At 34.2% G+C, this 18,944-nt stretch overlaps 1 protein-coding gene across 4 annotated transcripts in view; it reads left to right on the top strand.

Moving 5' to 3' along the window:
- Positions 1-4,249: 4,249 nt before the first annotated feature.
- LOC145685801 (uncharacterized) overlaps positions 4,250-18,944 on the top strand; it is a 28,585-nt gene continuing 13,890 nt past the window's right edge. The window contains exons 1-2 of one of the 4 annotated variants that reach the window (XM_081758351.1): positions 4,250-4,306; positions 17,126-17,654. In XM_081758351.1, the coding sequence (XP_081614477.1) occupies positions 17,275-17,654 (380 nt within the window). In that variant the 5' untranslated portion in view covers positions 4,250-4,306; positions 17,126-17,274. The other 3 variants (XM_081758349.1, XM_081758352.1, XM_081758350.1) reach the window with 3 other exon arrangements.

Genomic DNA, 18,944 nt, shown 5'->3' with positions numbered 1-18,944 from the left:
CCATTATTCGCCATTCTCCATAAATATCAAGGCTCTGGTCCATTTAATTTTCACCTTCTCTCCACCTGTTCTTAATGCCCATTATCTCTATTTACAAAGATCTACATTATTACTCATTTTATAAGCATCATAGATTTGTCTCATTCTTCCATTTTTTCTTTTGAAAATAATTACCGTGAAAAATAAGAGATAATGTAACCGAAGAAGAAGAAGATTTGTCAAACATGGTGAAGGATTGATTCAGCGTTGCCAGATCTAGCATAATGATGCTAGATCTAGCATTATTGCATGTCTTTAGCATCTAGCATCTTGCTTTTAGCATCCTGCCCAAATCTAGCATAATTTCAGCAAGTTTATCAAAAAGCCGCAAAACCTGGAGATGAGAAAGAAGTTGGTCGAGGGAAGAAAAAGAACGGCAGAAATGTATCCTCTCCCACTCCCTGTATGGTCCTGATCCTTCTCCAGAACCATGCAGGCAGTCTCATTTTCCGAAGTAAGTTAGAAACGGCTTTGTCCTTCTTTTTTTTTATTTTTTTTTGTGGCTCCACCCAGGGTTTTCTAATCCTCTAACTAAGAGGCATAGGCGGACCTATGGGGGCCATTCTCCCCCAACTTTTTGACAACTTCACCATTTTTATTTCTGACTTCATGGCCATCTTTATTCCTGAAATGAAAGGTCCGAGACCGACCGAAAATCTGCCCCCCAGCAGAAAATTCCCAATTCCACTTATGCTGCGAGGTAATTTTCTTTGAAAGTATGTAAACAAAGACTTTGCATTCATTTATACGATATATACGCCTTTGAGTCTGGCAACGACTGCACTAGTTTAGTTGAGTTAAAGCTTTGGTGTGTGAAGTATTGAGTTCTATCCACGCATTCTTACGCTCTGCGTATTTTGAGTTACGTTATCGTATCTCAACTTCGTTTTGTTTTCTTTTAAAACTCTTGAATTAGTAATTATGAGGATCTAGCATAATTTGACCAAATCTAGGATAATTTCAATCGGGTTTTGGAATAATTCCGAGCTGTGCGTCTGGCAACGCTGGATTGATTAAATACAATTAATGATTAATAATGGAATGATTAATAAGTATCATAGAAAACAAATTAAGATGCAAAACCAAAGATGTAAAGGATCACTTATGGATAAAGGTAAAGCTGGGGGGAAAGGAATTATATGTAGGTGTAATATATTGGAGGCCTGAAAAAAATCTAGAGTGGAACACGGAAATATATAATTGTGCAAATGAAGATTTAAATGAAATAAGAAAAGAAAATGTAGATTACATAATAGGAGGAGTTTTAAATGCGCATTTGATAGAAACGGAAGTAGAAGTAAACAAAAATGGGCAACTTTTATACTCACTAGTAGAGGATTTTAATTTAGAAATAGTGAACATAAGACAAACACCAGTTAAGAAGACATACTTCAAAAGAGAGATGGCTACTACTATTGATTACTTTCTTGTTAGTGAAAAAAGCAGGAAAACGGTTAAAGAATTTGATGTTGATGAAGAGGGAATTTACAGTGTAGGAAGTGATCATAGATTAATAAAAATGGAGCTATTTGACCAAGAGGGCAAGAGAAATTACCCAAAAAAAAAAATAAATAAAAGAGATCAAAACAAACCTACTATTAGAAGACTGGAAAAAGAACAAGATATAAAGAAATATAAAGAGAAATTAGAAAAAGATTACACAAATGAACTAAGCTATGAATCTTTAGTAACAAAAATTAAAAGTGCTGCAGCTGAAGTTACAAATGCGAAAGAAGGGAAGAAAGGTTATAGAGAAAGTAGAAAGTTCAATTGGACCAAAGAAACAGAAACAAAAATTAATATAAGAAAAGAAAAAAGCCGAACCCATAGACTAATACTAAAGAAATTCAAGAAAGGAGAAATTGGGAAAGAAGAAGTAATTCAAGCATGGAACGAATATATAAACAGCAAAAAAGATGCACACATAGCTAAAATGAAAGAAATTAGAAATTTCAATGAAGAAATAGCAGAGGAAATTAAGTCAGGAGGGAGAGAAGCAGGGAAAAGATTCTGGAGACATGTTAGACAAAAGCAAAACGAAACAGAAAAAGAAATTATTCTTAGAAATGAAAAGGGACAAATAATGAAGGACAGGACGGAAATTGAGGCGTACTTAACAGATTGGGCGATGAAACAAAATTGTGAAGAACCGAAAAATGAAACAAATAAATTAGCAAAAATAAGTAATGAGAGTGCAGAAGAAGAAAGTCAGGACTTAACTAATGATATTGAAAATATGGAAATAGAGAAGGCTAGGAAAAAGCTAAGAAGGGGAAAAGCAACAGGAACAGATGAGGTGTCAAATGAGATGTTAATAAACTTAGATAATAAATATTTGGAAAGTTTAAAGAATATTATGAATAATATACTTGAGTCAAGAACCATTCCTCCAAGTTGGAAGCAAACGAAGATTAAGTTAATATATAAAGGAAAAGGTAGAGATAAACATGATATAAAAAATTATAGACCAATAGCGATTACCAGCTGCGTATATAAGTTTTTTGCAATTATTCTAAGAGATAGATTAATGAACTGGCTAGAGAAAAACAAAATTTTAAGTGAGTTACAAAATGGATTCAGAACAGATAGAAGAACAACAGATAACATCTACATTATAACACAACTGATAGAAATATGCAGAGAAAGAAAAGAAGATTTCATAGTAGCATTTATAGATATTGAAAAGGCGTATGATACAGTCAAGAGAAAGATATTATGGGAAGTAATGGAAAACATAGGAATATCAAAGAAATGTATTATGCTCCTTAAGGAATTTTATAAGAACAACAAATACAGATATGAAATGGGAAACGTAAAATCAAAATGGATAGAAAGTAATAAAGGTTTGAAACAAGGATGTCCTCTATCACCAGTTCTATTCCTGATATACATACATGAAGTGGAAGAGGCATTGATCAAAACAAACAGAGGGTTAGAATTAAGATTGCAAGGAAAAGAAAAAGTAAGAAAAATCCCTGGCACTCTATTTGCAGACGATGTGGCTCTGATGAGTAATAATATAGAAGATATTAAGGAAATGTTAGAAACAGTAGTTAGGAAAGGAGAAGAAATTGGTCTAAAAATAAATGAAGAAAAAAGCAAGTTCATGGTTTTTAATGGAGACATAGAGGATAAAAATATACAAGCAGGAAACATAGAAATAAGCAGGACTGAAAAAATAGAATTTTTAGGAATCACACTTGAGGAAGGAGAACAATACTTAGTTGAACATGAAAAAAAAACTGAAAAATAAAGTACAAAAATATACAGCAATTATAAAAAATATAGCAATGCGGTCATACAATAGATATGAGGTATCAAGAATATTATGGAAACAAGTAGCAGTACCGGCGCTAACATATGCAAATGAAGTAATAACTTTAACGGAAAAAACCAGGAGTATTTTACAACAAGCACAAAATCAAATAGGAAGGTTTGCCCTAGGAGCAAATAAATTAAGTGCAAATGTAACAATAACAGGAGAAATGGGATGGAGTGATTTTGAAAAAAGAGAAGGTGTGAGTAAAGTAAAATATCTTGGAAGATTAAAATTTATGGAAGAAACAAGATTAGTAAAAGTGGTGCATGAGGCCACTAAACATATGAGAAAAGGGGAGAACACGAAATGGTTTAGTAGAGTTAGGAAATTAGAAAGAAAGTATGATCAAACTACCCGCTGGCATAGAGAAGAAAATTATAAAAATTGGGAAAAAATCACAGAAAAAACATTTAAAGAGAAAGCGCAGGAAAAGTGGTATGAAGAAGTTGTTAAGAAGAGCACTTTAAAAGGAATATACACACATAAAAAGAGTTATGAGAAAATAAATTACATGAACAATGATTTAGGAAGCATTTTACTTTTCAAAGCCAGGTCAGGGAGCCTTGAAACAGGGATAAGACTGAAAAAATTTAAAGAAGTGAATGAAAAATGTCAATTATGTTTTAAAGAAGATGAAACATTAGAACACATATTGTTAAAATGTGAAGAAACCCAAAAAATCAGGGAAAAATGGAAATGGATCGATGAAATGAAAGAGGAAGGAAATTTGGTTAAATTAGCTTGGAGGCTAGGCTTTAATGTAAATGGAAGGGAACTAAGTGAGAAAGAAATGGAAAAAACCAAAGAACTTTTTGAATTTTGGTGGAAAAAGAAAATGGAAAAAGTTAAATGAAAAAAAGTACTTACTTTTTTTTCTTTTTTTCCAGGATCCAAACTTCCGAAGAGAAGGAAGGAAAATACCTTGAACCTGAACCTGAACCTGAGAATGTAAGAGTAGTGAGGGCAGTTATAGAAACAGCAACCGCGTGGAGAACAGATTTAATTTTAAAAATCTTTTTATGAAGCATATATATATATATATATATATATATATATATATATATATATATATATATATATATATATATATATATATATATATATATATATATATATATTTTTACATCTCTGACCTATATGATGTATCTCTGAGCAGTTATTTTTGGTCTTATTGTTTTTATAGAAGTAAATATACCAACGTGAGTTGATAAAATTTTTAATTCCCAATATGCAACTTTACAATGCCCGCTCCAGCTGGTATACACATTAACAGAAAGAGAAAATATGAAGTTTATGAAAATGGGTCAAAACTTCTCCAACCTTAAGCTAACCCGTTCCTACCAGTGATGGAGAGTGGGAATATTCCCGGTGGGAAAGAATTTTAAAAAGGGGAACACATCCGGGTTGTTTCCCTGGCCTATAAATTCTCGGGAAGAAATTTATTTCCATTTCTTTGCTTCCATATTATAAGAACCGTATGACTAATTACATTATTTTAGTATGATTTACTTTTAGGTTTTAAAGAACTTTGTGGTTTAAAAATTTAAAATTCTTTGAGTGTACTTTATATAACTAATAGGAGTATGTTTAGTACAAGGAGTCCAAAAGCACGTAAAAACACAAACTTTACAGGAGAAGTGAATGATGCAAGTACTTACACGTAACATAACGTAACCAAATTAACTTTACCTAACATAAGCTAACCTGAACTAACCTAATATTACTAGAAATAAGCGAAATTCTACCATTTTTTGGAAAATTATGCGGGACACCTACTCTAATATGACGCAAACTAAACTAACGTAACCTAACCTAAACTAATCTAACATAACCTAAACTAAAATAACCTACTCTAAACTAACCGAATGTAAACAGGAATTACGAAAATTGTAACATTTTTTAGAGAAAAAATCTGGACCCCTTCTGCTAAACATAAGCCAACTAATAATATGAGTTATGAAGTTCCATTTCATGTGCAGTAAAAAGTAGGGTACCGTAGTTATTTACTATTGGAGCCTACAACTAGAAAAAAGTAGGACGATTTCCGGAACAAATGAGTTGATAGTGGTGTTCAAGTAGTCAAAGTAGTATGAACACATTTTTTTTAGGGCAGCAGGGGGTTTGTAACAGACCGTAAAGATAAGTGGAAGTGATTATGTGAGAAAGAAAGTGAATTGTTGATAACGAAGATGGAAAACAACGAGCCTGCGGGACTCTACCCCGCCTTCACTCGCTAACGCTCGTTCGGCAATGCTGTCTGAATTTAATGTTGGTAACGTAATTTAACGAATGAAACCATAAGACGACCGCATCGGAATAGAATATCGCAAAAAAGTAGGTGCATAAGTGGCCCACCAAAGCTAAACAATAGCCAAAAGTGGCAAATTACTAATTTACAAATGATGAAAAGGAACCATTTTGTAAAGTGTTAGAACTAAAATATCTTAAGGGAGTGACCTATTGTCTACCACTCAATTACCAAGACCAGTAATTCATATAACAAAGTCAACATTCTAGTATAATCGTAATTACTTTTATTTTTATACTTTATTTTAAGTTCTTTTTAACTTTTACCTCTTTTACACAATCAACCTATGTCGAGGGTTTTCTTCAGACCTTACGTCAATAACAAGTTAACTTTCCTTTTCACCAACTTTACATATACATTACATAATAACGGAATCAATAACAAAAGCAAGTATCAATATTTTTTAAAAAAAAAAATAAATTCAACAATTCTTTTTCTTCTTTTTTGCAACATACAATTTCTTGAAATACCTTTTACCTGCTTTATTACAACATTTCCCCCTTCATTTTTTTTTAAAAAGAAGTTAACTCTTACTTTTTTTCTCATTAACAGTATTATTTATTTTGCCCCTTTTACGATGTCTGGTATCTCGTGCTCCATTGTCCAACCTAGAATTATCCGCAAAACAAAACTGATGTCCCTCTTGAAGAAAAGCTTCGGGCGATTCTTGAAGTATCCCCTTCTCCTTTTCTAATTCCTTTCTTTGAAAGATGTCTTTTAGAATCGACCTTCCTTGTTAAGTTCGTAGCGAAATTCCAGTCTTCTGTTTTATATATTTCGACCTTTCTTGTCTTCCTTCCCCTGTAATCCATTACTAGATTCGAGTGTGGACAGAAGTTCCTTCGTTTCAACTATGTGACTACTGCTTTTATCCATATCATATGTTGTATCCTTTAGTGTTTCTTCATCTTTGTCAGATAATACGACCTTCACATGGGAGGCCTTTCATGAATTTGATTGTTTTGCTTCTTCCTTTTCAATTTGGTTCTTTTTCTCTTTCGTCTTCTCAATCATTTCTAGATAATTACGACTGGGCGTTATTACTGTATTCTTTTCTTGTTGCAACTGGTCGTTGTTGTAATCATACCTTTCAACTTCCTTTGACTGGTACCCTTCTGGAGATATTTCTTTTGATCTGAAGAATTGCAACCAATCACAACCTGTTATGTTGCAATCTAAATATTCTTCACAAATCCGGAGATCAACTAGGTATTCCCTTTCGTTAACCGGCACTGCCACCGTAGTTTTACCCAACAAGAATACAAACGATCTTCAGTCTTCATGACCGTTCTGTTGATTGGTATAAAGATACAATTATTGAGATATTTATCGTAAGTTGCGATAGATATCACTTCCCTATCCGTTAAAAAAGGTAACTCTATTCCGTTGCACGTGACCATCTCTAATACGTCTTCAGCTTCAATTTCTTCGTTAAATGAAGCCTGATAATTCCTGGTATCAATTGTTTCTTCCTCACTTCTTTCATCTAATTCCACCTCCAACACACTACTCATGTGAAACTCATCTACAGGATTTAAAACATATTCTTGTTCCCGGTCCAGTGAAGCTAAATTATCTAGAGCCTGTTCATATTCATTAGGTGAATTTCCAGTACTTTATACTGGAACCGTTGCATTGTCCAGTAAGGGCACTCTATCTACGCAGTGCGTTGTATTGTTACGTTGTAGTTTAATATACTGCACATAGTGGTTGTTCTTTTTGCACAGATGACATTGAACACCCTTCGCCGGAAATTGATCCACAACATGCGACCTGCCACATGCACGACAACTTTATGCCTTTTGTGAATATTTTTCTCTACAATTAAGGCAAGTTGCTCTAGTTTCTCTTGTTTGATAGGGTATGAAATCAACATTATATTCTGGTTGATGAGATACCCTGATTTGTTTTTGCAGAAGTTCTACTTGATTTAAAATGTCGATGGCCTTGTCCATAGAAAGTTCAGCGGTAGCTAACAGTTTCTTACGAGCTATTTCACTTGCAATCCCAGACAATCTGATCACGAATAGCATCGCTTTTAAAAGTTTCAAAATTACACTTGTTTGCGTGCTTTCTTAATTGCAATATATAATTTTGCCAGGGTTGACCAATATCTTGCTTTAAATTATGTAATTTGTTACGTTCGACAATGAAATTGGACGTACATCGAAATTCGAAAAAAGCATGTCTTTGATTTCTTAGTATTTTAAATTTGGCACTTTTTAGGAGCTGCTAATTCTCTTAGTGTTTGAGAAACGGTGTTGCCCATGTCAGATATAAACAGACTGATTTTTTTCTGTTCTTGAATGTCATGAGCAATGCAATATTCATCAAACCGTTCTAAATATGTTTCCACATCCATTTCTTCAGTATTTAAGGTATCGAAAAAAGGCAATTGTATAACTTGTAACATGTTTAATCCTCGTCGCCAATTCGTTAGAACTAAAATATCTTGTGGCAGTGATCTATTGTCTACCACTCAACTATCAAGACCAGTAATTCATACACCAAATTCAACATTCCAATATAATCGTAATTACTTTTACTTTTATACTTTATCTTAAATTCTTTTTAACTTTTATCTCTTTTACACAATCACTCTATATCGAAGGTTTTCTTCTGACCCTACGTCAATAACTAATTAACTTTTCTTTTCACCAACTTTACATACATTACATAATAACGGAATCAATAACAAAAGCAACTACCAATTGTGTTTTTTAAATAAATTCAACATTTCTTGTTCTTCTTCCTTGCAACATACATTTTTTTAAATTACTTTTTACCTACTTCACTACATACAGTAACGTAGAATTATGTAGAAATAAAGATGAAATACTATTAATAAACCCTGAACCACCGTTACTAATAGACGTCGGTCTGTCTCCTGTCTCTGACTCGAATTTCTGAAGAGGTACTCGAACTTCTTTTACATGTGAATTAAAGCATGTAATTTCGAGTAATGGGCATAGTTTCACACAAGAAATGTCGTGTGTGGCAACATTACATGCAAAATTTTAAAGATAAGAGAGTATCTTGCAAATATTGTGAACATGCATATTTATGCGCAAATGTTGACAAATTGGTTTGGCATGTGTCTTCTGGCAGTTACACAACTTAATTTGTTTATAACATTTCAGAATTAAATATGGTTATATCAGTATTAGAGTCAAGTTTAGGAAATCTACATACATGTAAATTTAAACTTTTTTGCGGTTTAAAAGTATGTGGACTTACTATACAATTTTTGAAACATTTACTTTCATAGAACATATTGTAAATAAGTATCCATTTATGCGTACTCTCTAAATATAATAAAATATTAATAAAATAACATCACATCGTTCAGAATATACATTTTAAAGACTCCTCTGGGGACAATAGTAATAATAGACCGTGATAAAAAAAACTAATTTAACTTTAAAATCTAATATAGTAATAGAATGCAATTTTATTTGTGATTGTACATATATTCCCGGAAATTCCCATTTTTAGAAATATTCCCGAGAAATATCTTCCAGGGAATTTACCCATCACTAGTTCCTACCCCTATACTACTTATCTAATATATTACCAATTTATAGCAGCGTGGTCTTAATTATCTATGTGAGGGTGGAACCTGCATAGTCCCTTAGAATTTATCACAAAATCCGAACTTAGCATAGATAGAGTTCACGGGATCCACCAGAGATAATTGGGTGCTATTTTACTATAAGAATCCACAGATTCTAAAATGTACAGAAAATTTAGGCGTGTCTTAAATTTGCCCATTTTATGTCGAGAAGAGAACCAAACCAATCTCTACGGGGCTTCTAGGATGTTCCTACTACTACTTCTATTATTATTTATACTATGGATGTCTATAGTGAAATTGAACGAAAAGTTGTTTAGAAGATAAATTCTTTCATGGTTTGTATAGAAAAAAAGAAAGCTACAATTAAAAACAAACCAATTTGTGCTAAGTGACCACCAAACGGAAATAAAGCCGTGTAAGTGATCCAGGCAGTGCGTATCTGGTGCTCGGATGTGAGTCCTGAGATCAGCCTAGTAATTGCATAACGTGGAAAAGATCCCTTCTGCATTCCCCTCCTTCCTACAATCATTCACTCGCAAATTTCAAAAATCAAAAGGGATTAATTTGCTACTGGTAGTTTTCTTGTATTCAAAATTGGACCAAAACAATTGATATGTCACGTGTGACCTACCTCTACAGGAAAAATATTCTCAGGACGTTCACTAAATTCATTTTCCCAAATTTATGGATATGACATTATCAAATATGTTTTCTCGCCATTTTTGTTTTAAGACAAGATACACACCGATATCGTATTAGAACACCAACATAACAGTAAGGAGGATTTTCGCTTCATCTATTAACGAAACTACGATCTATGAAATTCAGGGTAAAATTTAAGATTCCTAACTTCGTGTAAGTACGAAGGAGAACACAAATTTTGATTCCAAACGCGTCTGTATGTGAGAGTAGTCTCGGTGTGTTTTGTATTGAATGGTAGTTTTTCATTCGAGAATTAATTGTGGAATTGATGAGTTCAGAAGGTTTCTGACTGAGATTGAAAGAAATATTGCGGAAGCGCCTGTGAGCGTTCTTCAGTCCGATCGGAAGAATCCTGAGGGGAAATTTGAAGCTCCGGGAGGAGCCAATCACTGTCGTAGAGAAAGAAACTTTAGAAGATTATCTGGTGACTATGATGCAAAGTAGTAGAAGTCACGTCTGACTCAAACCAATATTTGTAAAACGAGAAAGATAGTATACGATTGTTTTTTTGTAATGTTGAGGAAATCGTGCAGTTTTACTTTAGGCAGTTTTACATATAATTGTTTCACCAATTTCCTTCTGATTGTCCCCTGAAGGATTTGCGATTGCCAACATGAAAATGTCACTAGGCCTAGATAAAATTAGATGGGGCCACCAGAAGTGATTGTTGAGAAATTAAAATTCTTTCACGATTTGCGTATAACTGCAGCTTCTGGATGTATAACGTAACAACTGCAGCGTAGAAAATCACCAACCTGTGCTAAGCGGCCACTAAAATGAACAAATGGTATCGGTTCGATTCAGGGCAGTTGGAGCGCGGTACTGTGTGCAAACGGTGTATGCATGTGAGCGTAGGTGTTTACATGCGTAAGTTAGTAAAAACAAGGAGATTAAAATATGTTTCGATAGTACTTACAATGGTTTCATACTAGTAACGCTACACATGTAAACATAGAATACAGCATCTGTACACTGTACAGAAATACACCGTTGGAATAAAGTAGCATGTAAGTGAGCCGTTTTTCATATGCATTTACTTATTTTATCAGCAGTAAAGCACCTGTAATGATTATGGTAATACCCCTACATTTGGAAACCTAAAATACATCTGTATTAAATTTTGTCGCTTACAGAAAATTGTTCCTTAAAAATATATCTTCTCATGCCTTTTTATGCAAAGTATTTTGTTTTACCTGTAAATCTTCCAAGATGTACTCGAAAACTATATCACACAGAGAAAATGACCTGTTTCTGTGTCCTAGAACAAGCAAATCTTTCTACAACATATTACAGTACGTCTTGACAATATTATCCATTTTTAAGTGGAAAATTTGCATAGCATTGCTGTCGTGTTTATTTAAAAAAAATATATAACTAAAATATCTTCTACTTTATTAATAAATATAGTAGAAGATGTTTTAATTTTGGCGTTTTCTGTACTCATGCAACACTGATCGTACATTGAGTATTGGTAAATTTATTTAAAGGAAAGGAAAAAAAAATCAAGATCTGTACCTCGATAAAATGTAATAATGTACAAGACAATTATATTGATATTAAAGAAAGATAACATAGGCCTATAACCCAGGGAATTTAGGCCAAAAATAGGATGGATGTGAAATAAATACATAATATGCTGAAATTAGCAGAGTTAGCTCCTAGAGATTTCTAATTTTCAATGTCCGCTTCCAACCAAAATAGCGGATCAGAGATGGATGCAAACTCTACTCTCCCAGAAGATGTTTTGTTTTCCTTCATATCTCAGTAAAAGAAACATCAGTTTTCGATTGTGTAAAACCTTGTGTACTCTGCAAGAATGACTGTTGTGATTTAAAAGTAGATTTATTCAATGGAAGCATTGTAGCTATTAGGTGTAAGACTAGTATACATTGACAATTAGGTGAAAATGCTATTTATTTTGGGGGGGGTTACAATTTAATATTAATCTGTTTAGCCATATAACTTTGAAACAATTTTCGATTCGTAAGAAGTGATCCAAAAGTTCTTTGTATTTTTGTTTTCAGACGGGAGTTTCGAAAATTAAGGTCGGCAGAAAAATTGCTGACGTATTTAATTCTTAGTAAAACGGTCGTTGTTGCCTCAAAGTTGAACTTTTTGTGTACAAGAAGGTACTTGATAGATAATTATGAATGTTTCTGCGTTACTTTTCCATATGTCAATTCTGATTGAAGTGGCTTCCTAAACCACATAAATTAAGTAAATTCTATAAATATTGCAACCCCCTCCTACCCACATTGCAGTTCCGTCACTGTTTACATCGTGCTATCTATTCTAGTAAAACAAGCGCCATTATGTAGTTGTTCAAGAAGCGGTACGCGATAAATGTAATATTAGGTGGTTTCGAAGCATTCTGTGTCTGCAATGTGGTAATATCATTTATGAATGTTTCGTGTATATTCCAGTGAAAATTGCATCAACTTTGAACAAACTGTGACTGAAACATAAGCAAAAATTTAAATTTTATTTTCTTTAACCCATAAGTACTATATACCGTCTCTCAGACCGCTTGGGCTTTTCGTATTATTATATTTTCCACAGTCCCACTACGGCAAGTGGATATTTTCGTCTACCTTCCTGTCTAGCAAATGATTAGGTACTGTGAAGTTCGTGTTATAGTTGATCCCGTGTGCGCGGCGCTGGAGGGGTCGAGCGGTCTCACAAACGTACTATAGTAGTTACGTGAGTATTCTGATGTTAAGTTGTGTTTCGTTGTCTATTGATTAGTAGCAGTTCTGAGTCTTACTGTGGGGCTCGTCTTCGACCACACATCAAATAATGACACAGAGACGGAAAAACCTGAAATAATCATACTTTATAAAATGAGTAAAGTTGGAGTGGATACGCTAGACAAAAGATGTACAGATTACACATCAAGTCGTAGAAAAAGGCTGTATCCATTGACAATTTTCTTTATGCTGGAGGATGTTGCGTATGGTGTCAATGCATATGTCTTGCATTAAGTCTACGCTAAGTCCGCTGTGATGACAAAACGTGTTTTCATGAAAACGTTCACAAAAAGACTTGTTAGGCCTTACATAGAACCTAGATATTTCATCGGACATGTGCCATGAGAACTGAGTTTTTCAATCAAGAGCATACTACAGCTTGAAAGTGAGTTTCCCACCATCGCGCACAAGGAGTTGAAGAGGAAAACATAGTCTTCTGACCACTGAGTTGTAAGCGGAAAGAAAAGGTATTCGTGTCAATGGTGTGGGTTACCGATTTCCTTGTAGTGCAGAAAATATAATATATAAATGCCTATCTGAAGAAAGTGCATGCTGTCAGAAAAGTTAGTGCGATACTTTCTTTACGGGCAAAACGTATTTTCTTTACTTTTGCCATCAAATGAGAACCAAAAATAAGTCTTATTCATTACCTTTTCACTACAGAAAACATAACCGTACCATTATAACAGTACTTTCTTGTAAGTTTAAAAAAGCTAATAATCCACGTTTTTCTCCGTTTTTACTGTATTTTTTTATTCTTAGTGCATCTATAAGAACAGTATATTTTAAATTAGTGTTATTTTGACTACATAGAAACGGAGAAACAATTGAATATTTCAACATTTACAATTTTAGGATAACAATGGAAGCATTGTTGCAAATTTTGACTATGTTCTCTTTCTCATTGTAGTAAAAATATAAAGCTTTCTTTCCATCGTGAAATTACTATGTTTTATTTTTCTATAAGCAACTAAGATATGTAGGATAGCATTTTAAAAAATATGCAATAAAACTACTATTCAGAAAATGTGAAACAACAATACAGTTTGTCAGACCGTTTCATAGTAGTTACGTGATTATTTTCGTCCATAGTACTTAAGGGTAATTCCATATAAGAATAACTTTGGTTGTAAACAGTGCACAATTATTAGTTTATACTGAAGTGAAACTTGTTTGATAAATTGTAGTGTATTTTAATACTTATAGTGCACGAGCCAGGGACTGATCTGTCAAAAATTGTTTTTTAGTTTGGTGGGTTTCATTTGGTAATGTCTTACCTAGGCACTATTGGACACCTAATGTCAGGCAGTAGAATCGAGGAGCTGTGTGTGTGTGTGTGTGTGTTTGGTGGGCGGGGGGTTGTATTCGAATAACTTAGTTTAAAAAAATGAAGAATGGTCATGCTTATTCCAAAGAACTAAGGGTTCATTTTCTGATATTTATTATTCTGTATGTTATACTTCCTGTACATTCTCTAAAAGAGTTTAACGAAAGAAGCAAAACTGTTATTCGAGACACTATTTATGAACCCATGGATAAAAATACAAAAAATTTTTTAAGATCTTCAAGAGAGCATCAGCATCAAACAACTAATCGACATTATTGAAAAGGGTGCAGAAAATGGAAACTTCTCGAGAGCTGCTAGATTACGGTATATGGAACAGGTCAAACTTATCCTTGTCTACATTCAGGCAGATCTAGTTAGGGATTGGGAATTATATTTGTATTGTATATGATCAATGATGCCTTACTTTCACGCAGCAGGTTCACATTTTTAGATCAAATGAGCCTATTTATATGCACAGAAAGTGAAACAGTTGAATGAAAATATTGACATCGCTGAATTTAGGATATTTACTATTTAAAGGAAAGACAAAGTATGGAGTAGAGATCGCCAGATATAATAATAGAACAGTGTCTTATGAAATCCCTGAAAGTTAGCGTGGAGAGTAACACAAGCTCGAGGAGTGGCTGATTCTACTTTATCAAGATGAGTTTCCTCATGCCCTATAAACAAGAAAGTATCAGAACTTTTGGAGGACTTATGAAAAACGTTTTGCACCCTGAAAACGTAGAATATCGACCTTTTAGACAGTCATGAGATGACTCGGATCTGACAAAGCTACTCTAATCGCTACGCTTCACAATCTTTTCAATAATTGTCCTAAGCACTTATTGATAATTATAGCTACCGGGTTGGTTGCTGATGATAAAACGAATTGTGACAGTGCAAATGAAGTTGCTGAAAAACTAGAATCCTTTGAAAAAGTTAAACTTCAGAGGAAAAACAAACTTATGAAAATCTCTGGTACGAGCAATCCATTGATGATCAAAAATGAAAGTGTAATATTCAATCAGCATCAGTTGTTTATCAGGATTGCTGCTGTGCTAAAGTCAAATGAAAATTTACGAGATCATCTCAAATATAAATTAGCTGCTCAACCACCCTCGCTCTTTGATGATGTTTCCTTGAGGAAGAATGCAAAATCAGCTTTAGCAGCTATCATTGAATCAGTTCAATCATGTGCTAAGGCTCCATCAACCTACTCGTCCATTGCACGGAGAGGAGTTCTTCTCACGCATTGACTTAGAATGAGTTATATGCCCGAAATATGTTAGATTTGTGCAGGGACGCTTCTCTCCATGTGAGGGAGTGGTTTTTGATGGATATACCTGCACCTTGTAAACTAAAATATTGGAAAGGCCAAAAAGGGTGATGTCAAAAATGTTTGCAACTATTGCCTGTGACTAAAACATGGTGGCAAAGACTGAACAGGCTATTCCTTTGCGAAATTTCTAGAAGAAATCGAGGCTAATTCAATAATGATGGGTTTTTCCAATCTGATGCAGTCAGATCGAGACGCAAATACACTAATTGCTCAACTCCAATAAATGAAAGTAAGACCAATGCCAGATCACTTGCAGTAAAAGGTACTAATAAAAATCTGCTTACAATTCTAATTGCACGAGGTATCCTGGAACATGACTCTACCTCTTAAAAACCTACTCAATTACGAAATAACCAAAACACAAATAGCTTGGGGCCGATGAAGGACATCTTTCTCTTCCTATACACAACTGGATGTGACACTACGTCTACAAAATACAGAAACGGGAAATCTACAGCTTTCAAGTTGATGAATCAGAATGACGAATTGTGTTCTTTGATTTCAGATTTCAACATTCCTCAATACAATCACCAAAAGTTAATTGAAATTGGGGAAACATTTTGAAACATTGGCTTGGGAGACCCTGGTTCGATTCGCGGTGGGCGCTCATGTGGTTCGGATTCCACATTAATCAGTAGGTCCCGTCTCATGTAGCCTCGCTGCTGAAATGGACGTTAAACTCAAAACTAACTCATTTCTGATTCAGTAAGTGCAGCAGCTTCACAACATTCACTTCGGATTTATCTTCAAGTCCAGCAGTGGCTAGAGAACAACTTGAACCCTACTGAATCGGATTGGTTCATAAAGGTAGATTGAACTTAGTGTCTTCAGCACTTCCCGCAGCTTCAGAAAAACTTCTAGAACTAATATCGTGTGACTGCAAATAACATCAAGAACGGACTGTGACGAATCATATCGATGCAAAAGACAGACAGGTTCCAACTTTTGTACCTCCTGGTTAGGAGAGATCTGTAAAAATTCAGCTTCTCCCTCTTACGATTTTGATGACAGCGATAATGATGTTGAATGACCGGCCAATATTTTTTGTGTATAAACTGTAAAAATGCCCCACAAGAAACATTTAATAACATTTTTCTTGATTTATCAATGTATCCAAATTTTAAGTTCAGCTAAAACTTAACAGCGCAAAAATGTTGCCTTGCGTCATAAGTAAAATTAATACGTACATATATGGAATTGTTTTATTGGTCATTTTATGGTATACATCGAAGTAGTAATTCTTGTAGAATACATAGTTTTTTCATAATTGAAATGTATTTAATTTAGATGCGTCGAAAAATATCATAAAAGCCAAAGTTCTTGGTGGCCATTTTGGATAGAAGCGAACATGGAAAATTAAGGGACATTTCAGGATTCGTTCTGCATGTAAAGAGGAACTATTCCTGAAATTTTAAGCTAATTATCAATTAGTTTCATATCAAAAATTTACTGGGCTACTATATTATCTCGTATGTAAGTGGAAGAAAAAAACAGGTTTTTCTTTGACAAGAGAGAAGATTGTAGAAAATCGGGTATTGGTCAGTAGTTGGATATTTCGGTATTTAGGTATATCGATATTTTAGTATCAGTACTAGCAAAATTTCGGATTTTTAAAGTAATGGTTTCAATACTTTTTACATTCCTAGTCTGATCCCAAAGCATTCCATCCAGTACCTCAATTTACCTGTAGCGGCAATTATCGTTGTTTTCTCGTGGCCAGCTCATAAACTTTGTTAAAACGAATAATATTTTTCTTATTGATTTCAGATCTATTGGTTTTTCTTGAACGTCAACTGCTGAAGGTTTCAAATTTCCAACATCAACAGTTTTGTGCGACCAAAACGCCTTTACATTATTTCAACCTTGCTTATAATAAAATTGAAATGTAAACAGAAAATGCTCATATTAAAGTTGAAATGAAAATCGAAAACGAGTCATTTGAAGAATGTAATTATAAACTATGTACTGGTAATATTAATGATCATAAAGATCCTCTTGCTATAGCTTTGGAATACAAGGAAAGAGAAATTGCAACGAATGTAGTGAATATCGCTTTTGAAACGAATAAGGATGAAATAATATCAGATTGGAAACTAACTTCGAAAGCATTATGTTTGGTGGAGCGTTTACCATTAGGTGTATTTGTGAAGGACGAACGTTTTCATGGTAACATCAGGCCAAGATCATCCGATCTTAGAATCATCACGGAAGGGTCAAGCAGTGACAGGAACGATGACGGAGAGGTTGATCAAGAAAATAATAATCGAGAAGCTTTTGGCAACGCGCAAGTCCTGAGGTACGTTTAATGCGTTTATTTTATTTGGGGTATGTTTTGTATAAATATTTCTTTTCAACCCTTGGAATACTTCGTTAAATATTCTTTTTTTCTTCACCTTAAACTGTGTTATTGGAATCACGAACATTTGAATGTCCATTCCATAAGCATAACAAAGATATGTTCATGCACAAAAAATTGGGTGCCACGGACAAAGGAGTAATGCCCTGGGGCTCATTAACCGTATTACTATAAAGAAAATCGTAGACTCGTAGTGAAATATCTACTGCATCAACGCTGTTCATTGGAGTCATGGTTTATATTTGATTTTCTTCTCCATGAAACAAGCTTTCCAGAGGTGCTATGTATTGGGGTCCATAACGTACTTGAACCGGGAAAACTGGGAGAATGTCGAGAAAATTGCCTCCACAAATCCCTCCCATCAACTTTAAACTCCTTGGAGTGGCCCCGGATGAAAGCGCACAAATCATATATATATCTCGAACATTACTACAGGGGATAAGAAATGTGTGTAGCAAGTTTTGTTTTCATAGTCGAAGTAGATATCAGTATAAAGCTTGCATATAAATACACGCTTTTTCTCTGGGATTGAACTAAGGATCTCGCTCACAAATATGACAAATGGCACTTAAGAAGTGGGATAGTACAATGAGAATTAAAAATAATCTCAATAAAAGAATTGAATGATCATAACTTCAATAAAAGAATTGAATGATCATAACTTCAATAAATATTGGTTTGCACACGTTTGTTAGTAAGGCAATGGTTAGGTAAGGGAAATATATACTGGATATACACTCTGTAAAGAAAAAATAGCGACACCTCAATTCTCAAGCTAACTTACCCAGAAACCATAGTTGCACCCCGTTAGAAGAGGAATAGAGAAAATGAAGAGTGGGATAGTTCATTTGCGTTATCTATGACACCTGTGGTGTACGACATCGCTTGCCAATTGTTTGTGTATCAGTAATATTTTCGCTAGATGGCTAGATGGTGCGTCTCGTAAATTATTGTAGTGAGAATTCTGCATTGCATTTGTGATGGGTAAGCTGAGGTAAATAACATTTTATGATTGTTTTTTGCTTTCTCATTGTTTGGACAGTGTCAAGTGGCAAAATCGTAGTTGTGCAGCGTTGTTTGTGTGTGATACTGTTGCTACATGTGGAATGTAAACAAATAAGCTGGGTAAGAAATGTGACTTGTTCCCATGTGAACAAGACATAATTCCTGCTTTGCGCAACTAAGGCAAATCTCTAACGGAATAGATGGAATACTGAAACTCCATCATTC

This window comes from Thermobia domestica, chromosome 5, assembly GCF_964235325.1.
Source record: "Thermobia domestica chromosome 5, izTheDome1.hap1.1, whole genome shotgun sequence".
Lineage (NCBI taxonomy): Eukaryota > Metazoa > Arthropoda > Insecta > Zygentoma > Lepismatidae > Thermobia > Thermobia domestica.
This window is presented reverse-complemented; position numbering and strand designations above follow the sequence as displayed.